General features: G+C 25.3%; 3 protein-coding genes across 3 annotated transcripts; 1 reads left to right on the top strand and 2 right to left on the bottom strand. All coding sequences in view use genetic code 12, as the record gives it.

Moving 5' to 3' along the window:
- Positions 1-2,093: 2,093 nt before the first annotated feature.
- On the top strand, positions 2,094-3,701 carry PUT1 (proline dehydrogenase; the record flags this gene model as incomplete). The annotated part of the gene is made up of 1 exon (XM_051760794.1): positions 2,094-3,701. One exon carries the CDS (start codon positions 2,094-2,096, stop codon positions 3,699-3,701), a length of 1,608 nt encoding a protein of 535 aa, XP_051611622.1.
- Positions 3,702-3,830: 129 nt separating this feature from the next.
- Positions 3,831-7,532, bottom strand: RAD9 (chromatin-binding protein; the record flags this gene model as incomplete). The annotated part of the gene is made up of 1 exon (XM_051760793.1): positions 3,831-7,532. The coding sequence occupies one exon, from the start codon at positions 7,530-7,532 to the stop codon at positions 3,831-3,833; it is 3,702 nt and encodes a 1,233-aa protein (XP_051611621.1).
- A 247-nt stretch (positions 7,533-7,779) lies between these two features.
- KGF55_005747 (uncharacterized protein) lies at positions 7,780-9,897 on the bottom strand (the record flags this gene model as incomplete). Its single annotated transcript, XM_051760792.1, has 1 exon — positions 7,780-9,897. The coding sequence occupies one exon, from the start codon at positions 9,895-9,897 to the stop codon at positions 7,780-7,782; it is 2,118 nt and encodes a 705-aa protein (XP_051611620.1).
- Positions 9,898-12,152: the final 2,255 nt, after the last annotated feature.

The following is a 12,152-nucleotide window of genomic DNA, read 5'->3' as shown; positions in this document are numbered from 1 at the left end:
TCTCCCTTTGATAAACTTAGACCATATTCTAATCTCCTTAAGTCACACTTGTAAGTTTAGTCTCAGGCCACCAATGACTTCACTCTCATTAATGAACGCAACCTAATAATGTGTTGAGTTTCTATATATAATCCAAATAACAAATAATTTATTATCAAAACAAGAATTTAAAGTAAGGAAAAATGATCATTTCAATTTGTTTTTTTTTAAAAAATATCCTTATCCTTCCTATTAAAAATATTCTAATTTCTCGATGAATCTAATTGATAAATTCGACTGTTGTTCATAATCTGGATTGCATTAATATTCCAAGTATTGTGAAGTATTTCAAAATATTTTGAGCTTAAAACATATAAATAATTTGTTTGCATTAGATTCAATCATTATAATAAATTTCATAATTTAGAAATAGTCTTCTATTGGTATATGTCAGGTTCCACAAATAACTTTACTCAAAACATGATTCATTTAATATTTATCATTTCTTTTCAATCAATTTTTAAAACTGATGGAATTTAAATAATTTTGCCGTTCGATCCAAACCTTGAGATACACTAATATTGCTTAATTTTTGAAATGTAGATTTGTAGATTCAAAAATTTTGAGATGCTCCCATACTCTCTCTGAATTTTCAAAATGAGCTTTTAAAAGAAAAAAAAACCTCCATTTTGATGTTTCTTGACATTTGTTAGAATTGTTGTCCTCTTCAAATATGTATTTTGAACAAGTTGATTGGAGATAACACTAGCTTTGAGCTAGTCTGAGGTGTATCGATAGCTCACATCCAATACAGCGATACAGAAACTCCTTGTATACTTTTGATCATAATGACGGTAGTAATCTATTCATTAAGTTCATCTATAATTACATGTGTCGATAACGATTTATTTTGAAGTTTTTGTTTTTAATTGTATGTCTGAACTTACCAAACTGAGACTTAATATTTGCGTCACGCACTTTTTTAATTAATAGTTCTAATCGATAATTTGAAAGAAAAATTATTAAAAAATTGTAAAATCTGAAACATCATGTTTCATATACATTTTTTAACTCAGCGCAACTTAGTGAGTCAAACTAAAGCATATGCTATGAATTAGGAAGAATGAGAAAATGATATGGCGTTTTTTAAAAAAAAAATCTGACAAGTGGTTCTTTTATCATAAAAATTCATAAAATTTTGCAGCAAAATTCAAACACATCAATTTTAGTAGCATTTTTTCAAAAGTATGAAATAAACTAGTAAAATTTATATTGAAGAATTAAATTATAGTATAATCAGCCCGTAGATTTCAAAGAAGCTTATTTTCAAAATTGATGACATTATGAGCTAATTCAATTCAATGATTTTGCTTGTAATCACCAACAAAAAGTTGAAAAATGAGTGCGATTTATTATTATTATTGAAAATACACTTTTTGAATAACGGGCTTAAATAATTTATGAGCAACACTTGTTTAAGTCTCACAAGTCTATTAGCCATTGCGACTCATAAGCATCTAAGTTAATATTTATATAAATGAGCTTTTACAAAATAAAGAAATTCATCATTTCATTTCATTCTTCATTATTAGTTACAAAGGGGATTGAAAATTTTAGTAATATATTTTCACTCATAGGTATTTATTAATAAGACCAATTTATTCAATATCTGAATTGAAATCAAAGTCAAATGGAATAGGTGATAGTTTCCATTAATGAAATCGTTTATAACTCTTCTTTCTATTGAAATTAACAGTATCAATTTGTATCATTATTTTTTTTGTATTCTTTACTTCGCTGTTAGTTAACTCTCGCTTTAATTAGCTCTCAAAAGTTTTGTATATAAATGTTATAAAGTATTGTAAGCTCGCTTTAATTAACTCTAGAAGTTAGAAAAAAGATAACACTAATTAACTTATTTTTAGTTAATGATGATGATAAATGATAAATGATTTTACTATATTATCAAATCTATAAATATATATATACATGAATATATATATCTATTCTTATTTTAGTTTTATACTTTTACTCTTATCTTCTTCTTCTTCTACTTCTTCCAATTATTCTACTTTTATCATTCTATCACTTTTAACATTCTTAAGAAATAAAGGATGTCAATCAACTTTATATCAATATTAAAGAAATATAATCATACAAATACAAAAAATTTATATTATACAAAATGTTTAACTAAAAAGTCATTTATAATTAATAATACTTATTCAAATATCAATAATAGAAGATATTTTCATGATTCACCAAATATTCAATCTACTACTACTACTACAACTCCAACAAATTCAACTATACCACAACATCATAATCATAATCATTCAGATTCATCATTAATAGAATTAAATAAATCTATAAATGAATCTAAATCAAAATTAAATAAACAATCACTTAAATTAAAAAATTCTAATTCCAATACTATTACAAATTCTTCAATTCTATCAAATTCAAATGAATATTTAAAAGTTTATGATAATAAAGAATTATTATCATTTTTAATGATTGGTTTATGTACAATTAATAAATTTACTTTACAATTATGTATAAAATTATTTCCATATATTCCAATGTTTTTAATAAAATCATTAGTTTATAGAATTTATTGTGGAGGAGAAACAGTTAAAGAAGTTTCAAATACTGGTTCAAGATTATTTAAAAGAGGTATAAATAATATGATGATTTCTTTAACTATTGAAGCTTGTGAAGGTGAAAAGAAAGTATCAATTGATCCTCAATTTATTATAGATGAAACTAATAAATCAATAAATGAAATCTTAGTACCTCATACTATATCAATGATTGAAAATACTAAAATGAATATAAATGATATACCTTCAGGTTATGTTGCTTTAAAACCAACAGGATTTATAAAAAATTCAGCTCATGTTTTAAAAAATTATAAAAATGGTGAAGAAAAATCATTTGAAGAATTAGTTGAAAAAATAAGTAAATGTGTTGAAACAGTATATAATTCAAATTTAAAATTATCAAAAAAATATCCCGATAGAGTTGCACCATTTGTTGTTGCTGTAATAGATGCAGAAAAATATGATTTACAACCAGCTGTATATGAATTACAAAGAAGATTATATCAAAAATTTAATAAATTAAATAATCCAATTTCAGTAGTTGGTACATTACAAATGTATTTAACAGATTCTTCAAATTTATTAGAATATGAAGAAAAATTAGCCACAAAAAATGGGTATAAATTAGGTTTAAAATTAGTTAGAGGTGCTTATTTACATTCTGAAAAAAATAGAAACACCGTAATTCATAAATCAAAACAAGATACTGATGAAAATTATAATAAATCTATAACATATTGTATAAATCAAATTTTAAATCAACCTTCAAAAACATCAAATATTGGTCATTTAGTAATAGCATCTCATAATTCAGATTCTTTAAAATTAGCAACAAATATAATATATAATGATCAAAACCAACAAAATCCAAATAAGAATAATATAGTATTAGGTCAATTATTAGGTATGGCAGATTCAATTACTTATGATTTAATAACCAAGAAAAATATAAAAAATGTTATAAAATATGTTGCTTGGGGTCCTCCTTTGGAAACAAAAGAATATTTACTAAGAAGATTAGAAGAAAATGGTGATGCTGTTAAAAATGATAATGGTTGGCCTTTAGTAAAAGCAAGTTTTATGACTTTAATTGGTAGAATTTTAAAAACTAAAGCTTGAAATAGATTATATAGAATAAATAATGAATAATGAAATGATACAAATGAAAAAACGTATATTTTTAAAGTGTAATAGCTACTTAATTAGTCCTTTAAAGTGTAATTAGCTACTTAATTAGTCCATAGAGTCCTAGATTTTAAAAATTAATTTATGATTTGGTTCCCATATATATCCACTAATAACACATTGAACAACCCATTCCCAATCAATTATATATATATCAATTTGTTTTAATTCATCTCTTTGTTCATTTTCTATTCGTTTAGATCTAGTTGTCATTCTTCTACTAATTATTTTTGATTCTTCTTCATAATTTAATTGTTCAGTTAAATAATCTTTTAAATTAATTTTTAAATTTCCATTATCATAAATTAAAATTTTATTTTCAGGATTTAATTCACTTATAGATTTTAATTTCAACTTTAATAATCCTTTTTCTTGATCATTTTTATTTAAAATTAAATTATTTAAAGAATTTGCTCCAAATGAATGGAAAATAAATTCACAAGTTTCAATTTTACTATTATTAAAATTTAAATTTAAATTATTATGTAAATTTAAAATATCATAATCCCTTAATAAATTTGAATTTAGTGATAATTGATTAATTAATGTAGCTCCATTATTAAAATTATTTTGAAATTTAACTAAATTTAATGATTTAATACAATTTAAAAATTTTGAAAAACCTGAAGGTAATATATAAATTTCCCATTGACTTATTAGACTTTGGTGCTGCAAACAATCATCAATAAATCTATCTGATAAAATTGGCCAATTTAATGATAATGTTTGTAAATATTTTGAACTTCTACAATAATTTGATGATAAAAGACAACCAAATTTTAAATCATTAATTATAAAATTTTTAAATTTTAATGATATTCCTCCTTCTTTTTGACTTTCATAATTAAATATTTCAAAAAGATCACAATCTAAATATATTCCACCATTCATTTCAATCTTATTTTTTAAATCATTTTTTCTATCATCATTTATATTTGTTATGAAAAAAATATATCCTACAAATATCAGTGATTTTATTTTTTTTTTATTTTTTGAAGGTGATGGAGTTAATGATTTAATTAAATTTTCTATATTTGATGAATGACGTGATAATTTAGTTGGAGTAGTTGGTAAAAAATTATTTCTTTTGTTATTGGTGGTAGTAACAAAAGTACTGTTATCATCACCTACTATAGAATTTGAAGTTATTTGAGTTGATGTTACTATTTTACCATCATCTTCACTATTATCTAAAATTTGAAATTTTTGTTGATGAATCATCCAATCTTCTAATTCCATCCAACATTGAGATAAAGGTATAATAATTTCTTTATCAACTTTAGATTGTTTAGATTTCCAATTTTTTTTCAATTTTTTCAAATAAACTAAATTGAAACCTCTAATACATTTTATATCATCAACTAAACTCTCATCTCTTGATAATCCAGTAACAATATATTTTAAATTTAAATCACCTAAAATATATACATTATCACCAATTCTAATATCTAAATAATTTAAATCTTCATTTTTAATATTTGATGATTCATTATTTTGAAATTTTATAATTGAATCCAGTGAATATCTTGTTATTATTTCACCTGTATACATTTTTAAATTATATGATGCCCAAACACTTTCCTTGTGTTTTATATTTGATGTATATATTATATCATTTGTTTCTTTTCGTAATATACCTGTTATTACTTCATTTTGGTTATCGTCTGCTTGCTCCTCTTCTGCTTCTTCATGATCTTCATCAATTATAGCTGTATCTTCTCCATTTGATTGAGATTCAATAATATTATTCCTCCTTCTTCTTCTTGCAATTATTGGAATTTCTAAAACTGTCTTATCATCTTCAACATTATACAGGTCATGGTTTTCATAATCATCATAATCATCATAATCATAATCATTTTCATTTATATCACTCAATTCTTCTGTAATTTTAGATGGTGAACTTGGAGGAGTTTGTTGTCTTATACTATTTTTTATTTTATTTATTAATCTTTCACCGCCATCATTTTTCAGTGACAGTCCTTCTTCAACATCATCTATAAATTCAGTAGTATTTGTATCATCATGCACATTTTCATTTTCATCCTCAATGCCATTACTATTATCATTAATTACATCCACATTTTTACCATCATCAATTGTAATTTCGTCTTCATCAGTTCTAATCAGTTGATCAGCAACATTAATTGATTTATTTATGTTTTCTATTTTTTTACTTGGTGAAGAAGATGATTGAATATTATCAAATGGTGAAGCAAATATTAAAGGTTCAGAATAATTTCTAATTTGAGTACCTGGAGTTTTTAATAATTCAGGTCTATTAAAAAAATTTTTAGTTTTACCATTACTGTTATTATTATTTCCTCTTAATCCAAAAATTGAATCTTCACTTTCGTTTAATGTTTTACTTCTTTTTAATTTTAATGGACTATGTGATAATCGTCGTTTCCTATATGCAATTAAACTATCTTCAAAATGGTCTTTTAATTCGGTCGTTATGGGGACTTCCGATTCTTCTTCTTCGTCCTCTTGTACTTTTTCTTGAACATTTTCTATTTCTTTTGATTCTTCCTTTTCTTTTTCCAGTGCTTCTTCCATTAACTCATCTTCCTCATCTTCCTCCTCCTCTTCTTCTTCTTCTTCTTCAATATCATGACTTATATCTTTTTCATCATCAGTTTGAACTTCAATTGTTCCCTTTGATTTATTAGATTTATTATGAAATAAAGAAGTATCTGGTTCTTCTTGAGTATTTATAACTTGTCTATGAGAATGTAAATATTTAAAATCATATAAATCTTCATTCTTGTCTGTTTTGGTTTTATTAGGATTTTTAACTATAAATGGATTATTTTCATCATCATCATTATCCTTTTCAGAAATTGATAAATTATTTATAATTGATGATGGTTCTTCAGTCAGAGACGTTTGATTGTTATTAATGATTTGAGTATCTGCTAGATCCATTTGAGTTGGAGGTAATTCTCGTATTGATCTTTGATTAAGTTGAGTATTATTTTCATCGTCTATTGTATGTATAGTTTGATTTGTTATATCGTCTGTAGTAGGGATTGTTTTATTGTTGTTCATACCGTCATGATGATGAATGTGTTTTTTGGACTTTTTAGGAGACTTTTGATTCATTAAACCATTTTGTTTCCTTGGCGAATGTACTTTAGGAATAACCTGGGTATCAACTAAACCCTGTTGGAGGTGTTCATTAACTTGAGGTATAATTTGAGTATCAGGTAGTGATTCAAGTATTGATGTAGAATGATTTTTATTGATAACTTGAGTATCTGCCAAATTTGAGTAATGTATGTGTGCTTTTTCTTTGACTTTGGTTTTCTTTGGTGAAGATTGATCTAATTGTGATAATGATGATGGTTCTTCAATTGGATAATCTGCTTGAGTTGGTCCATTTAGATCATTGTTTCTTATTTCATCTACATGACTCAAGTTTGAATTTAAGTTTTGAGTAGATGAACTCTCTTCACTACTTAAGGAAATAGGATCATTAAAAATAGGTTGACTAATATTGTCTGGTTTTTGAGTATCTTGTGAATAAACATTGTGTGTATGTGTGTCTTTCTCCTTATCATTTATTTGTTCCAAAATATCATCATGGGTACTTGAATTATTTTCATTAATCAACTGAGTATCACCATTGTTTTGTTGAAATAAGCTTGAATTGAATTCATCTTCTACGTTCATTGTTCCATGTTCAACTTGATCTTTTGTTGCTTCCTCATTCTTTCCAGTTGGTTGAGTAAAATCTACTTGTGTTCCGTCTTCAACATTCATTAAAATACATTTTTCTAGTTGAGTTGACCCGTTGTTTGATTTGCTTAAATCGTTGATTTGGTTGAATAAAATAGAGGTTTGTTAAATTTCAAAAGGTTCTACTGTATTCAAGCCGCTCTATACATTCTATTTTCGTACAAACAATTCCATTAACAATCTTAATTCTTTTTCATACATTACAAGCTATACAATTATATAATACATCATTAACCATTAAAACATACCTCAATATAAATCAACCGATTAATTACAATTGATTTAAAATAGATTCTAAATTTTTATTATTAGAATTTTTAGAATTTGAATAATTATTAGAAGAAGTAGTAGATAAAGAAGAAGGTCGACTATAATTAATTCTTACATCTTCTAATTCATCAATTTTTTGAGGTTTATAATTTTTTGAAACAACAAAAACAGCAAATAAACCAATTTTATCTGATAATTTTATTTTATGATTTTGAAAAATTTTTGATAATTGTAAATCTCTAAAATCAATTGACATTAAATATGAATCTTTAACAAATGATGGTTTACCACTTAATACTCCAACTTTATTTGATTTTATAAAATAATGATATAATTTATCAAAATTTCTTTGATTTTTTGAAATTTTATTTTCATCACCAAAATTCAAATTATTTGGTTTAATTTCAATTATATATAAATTTCTTGTTGATGTTATCATATTTAAATATTTTTCACATGTTTCTTTTTGTAATCTACCTTCAATTATATAACTGTGTTGTTTTTTAAAAATATCTCTTGCTATATTCGTTGAATTATCAAGAGATTTAGATGATGTATCGTTGATATAGTCAGTTGATGAATAATAAAATGCATTTGCTTTGAAGTTCGCCAATTCTGGAAATGTTATAGAACCTTGCCATAATTCAATTGGTGGAGCTTGTATTTGAACTGATGGTGATTTGCTTTTAGTTGGTTCTGGTGAGCGTTTGTCATCTGAATTTAACTCACCATTCAAAAAACCTTGAATTTTGTCTTCTTCGGGAGTTGGAGCATTACCATTATCACTAAGTGATTCTGTGGATTTTTGATCATCTTGAGTTTCGTTTGTTGGTATTGTTATTTCTTCAGGATTATGTTGACTCTTATTAAATTCACTCGTTGTAGTAGCTTTATTTTCTCTATCTTTAGAATCTTCATTCTGTTGTTCTTCCTTTTCCTCTTCCTCTTCTTCTTCATCACTTGATGAGTCATCATGTTCCAATCTTGGATTGACATTATTGTAGATACTTTTTTCAACTTTATCAGTTTTCAAATGATTAGGTTCTAAATCAGCCAAATCTTGTGAGAATCTACGATGATCAACTTTTCTAGCAGCAATACTTTCATCCATTTGATTATAAAATTCATTTTCATTTTCTAATATAATTTCTCCTTTATGAGTTCTTCTTACAATTTGAGTTTGATCATTTTCAACTAATACTATATTTTTAATATTTTCTTTATTTTGTTGTTCAATTTTAGCAATATCTGCATTTAAATCTTGTGGTGATTTATTCATTAATTCTAAAACTGTTAATTTGTCATTTAATAAATCTTGTCCATAACCTTTTTTCAAAATAAATAATACTCTACGACCTTCATCTGAATATAATTTTTTTGTAAATTTTGAATTCATAATTGATTCAAGTTCAAGTGCTATATTTAGTGATTTTGAATTTATTTCTTCTTCGCTAATTTTAGTTGATTCTGGGTTGGTTTCAGTTGATTTATTTTCTTCGATTTTTTTCTTAGTTAATGAAATTTTATTTAAAAAATTATAAAATGCTTTAGCTGTACTAACTCTGATTGGATCTTTTAATCTTTCAAATGGTCCTAATTCTGCATCATTTTGACTTTTTCTTCCAGGAGTTTTCTTTTTCAATTGTGGTTCTTCATTAACAGATGAAGATTTTCTTTTCTTTAATAAAGGTCTAGGATTTCCTGAACAAATATCACATTTATAATCATCTAAATTTGATTTTTTATTTAATCCCATACATCTTAAATGTTGCCAAGTTTTACAATGTTCACAAAATACCATTGTTCCATAAGGATCATCTTCTTCATCATAATTTTCAGTTGTTGCTCCACATGGACCACATCTTATATCATTTTCATCTTCTAAATTATCATCATCTCCTTGATTTTCTTGATCATTATCTTTTTGATCTGGTTTAAATTCTTCATCATCATCATCTTTTTCAATTGGTTTTGGTTCATTCTTTGTATGTAGACTTTTATTATTAACATTTAGTTTTTGATAACCTTGATTTTGTTCAAGTTCTGCTTGAGCTTCTAATGCTTCCCTTTCACGTAGTGAATGAGTACCTTTATTGGATCTAGCTGACACTCTTGGCATATTGATATTAACGAATTAGATTTGATTTGAAGGAAATTATCGAAGGATTAGAAATCAAAATATGCTGTAATTATCTGCTTTTTCTTGATGTGATGTCTGATTGATTTCTGGTGTTTGATTATTAAATGTGTTGCCTTTAAGGATACAATTACAACACGAGTATAAAACAGTTAGGTGACTGAATCTTGTAGCCTTAAAACGCAAGAGATACTTATGCTTATAGTTTTATATTGAATACACAAAAGAGTATAATTGATTGATGGTCGATAATTGATGATTTGGTGGTGTAGTTCTGGTACTTAATAATATTACTTGTTGATAATAAAAGTGTTTATAATTTTTTTTCTTTTTCTTGTTTTGTTTTTCATAAATCAAATTTTTTCGTCTCTTAATTTGAGAGGTTAAAAAAGAATAACGATACAGAATACAAACAAAACAAGAAGTTATACACATCAAAGAGTACATTTCCATCCATTCTCGAAGAGTTCTGTAACATCATAATCAAGATGCAATAGCTTGTTTGTCGGAAGACCTTTCTAACTACTTATCCTTTAAAAAAAACGATCCATCATTTTTTTTGAAACATCACACGACATCTTAAATTCAATTCGCGTGCCATATTAAACGATTTATCATATAATGATATGATAACTTAGGCTGATTTAACTGGTCATAACTATTTATCTATTAATACCTGCATTACAATGCGTAATGAGGATTACTAATCAAGTAAGGTCCAAATATAAGTTATGACAAAGAGACGGTAGAAATAGGATTGCAATAAGCAGTTAATTTGAATTAAATCTATATTTATTTGAAATAATATTATAAATTTCTATAAAAATTTCTAACTACTTGAGCTGAATATAATATGAAATCATGATGAAAAAATTTGAGCTAGCCAAACAAATAATAATGAATTGAATTTAAAGGTTGTTATATAACAGGTATTTATGAGACCTAATTTAGATGTAGAAATACATTGTAAATAAATTGATTGATAAATTCTAGTAAATGTAATATAAAGTTTGAAACGTTTGATAAATTTGTTTCAAGTTAAAATATTAGTTAAATTTGTATTTAATTATGCAGCAGCTGTAACTTAAGATGAAGTTTTATTAGTTTGATATTTGTTATTATCTAGTAGATAGTTTGTTGATGATACTTTTTAAAAATATCTGAACTTCAAAGCTGATTTGAACCTACTTATATAGTAAAAAATGTATTTTGACAAACACGTCTGGATGATATAATGAATTCTAAAATCAAAGGATAAGTTATGATAAAAATCTAATTAAACCTGAACAGGTAAATTAATTGCATTAAGTCCTTTAAATCCATAATTTTGCAAATCTTAAATGCAACCAATACTAACAAAATTCTTTAACAATAGTATTGATAATAAAATGATGATATAACGATGATTTCGTAACTGTTAATGATAATTAATGTTATCACAAAAAAGACAGGGACAATACAATTTCAACTCAAGATAGTGTTCCAATAATCTTAGTGCATATTCCAGGTATCCGCAGTTATACGCAAATCATTAAAATCATTTGCTTAACTTACCGAAATAATCCCTTTTTGAAAACCCTGATTCAAAAACGCGTTTTAAATATGTTTTGTGAGAACCCTTTGTTTCAGATGATTTTTACCTAATTTGTATTTTGTGTTTTATTATTTACATGATAGAAAAAATTATCATAACTCTTATCTTGAAACTTAATCAAAAAATGATAGAAGTTATTGTCAATTATCATAAGAAACTCATGGTTATTATTTGTAACGCGATCTTATTTTGTATTTTTCTACTAAATAAGGGACTAGTAAAAACTAAATTAATCAAAACCCTATCAAATGAAAGGAGTTCAATTATGATCCACTAATGAAATTTAATCTGTTAAATTTGAATTAATATGCTCACACAAAGTTTGATATGAATCGTTATCCATACCATCACCACACATCTGATACCTTTGCTATTAAATAATTTGAAACCGTTTATTAAGTTTACGAGTTTATAAGAGAATAATTATTTGCATATTTATGCCTTAATCCAAGGCAATGGCGAATTTTGAATCAAATGCAAAGTGAAACGGTGGCTAGAATGTAAACTTTTTGAATAGAATTGAGGTATATTTAGATACACATTTCAAGACTGAGGTAATATCTCTTGAAAATTTCATGACGATCATTCTCGAAATTTGATTATCACAGTATATTTTAACTGTTGAGTAGTTAGAAGTAAACCC

The sequence above is a fragment of the Candida pseudojiufengensis genome (assembly GCF_024610245.1).
Source record: "Candida pseudojiufengensis strain CBS 10847 chromosome Unknown scaffold21, whole genome shotgun sequence".
In the NCBI taxonomy this organism is placed as follows: Eukaryota; Fungi; Ascomycota; class Pichiomycetes; order Serinales; family Debaryomycetaceae; genus Lodderomyces; species Lodderomyces pseudojiufengensis.
Note: the sequence above shows the minus strand (reverse complement) of the source record. Positions and strands in the feature narration are given on the sequence as shown.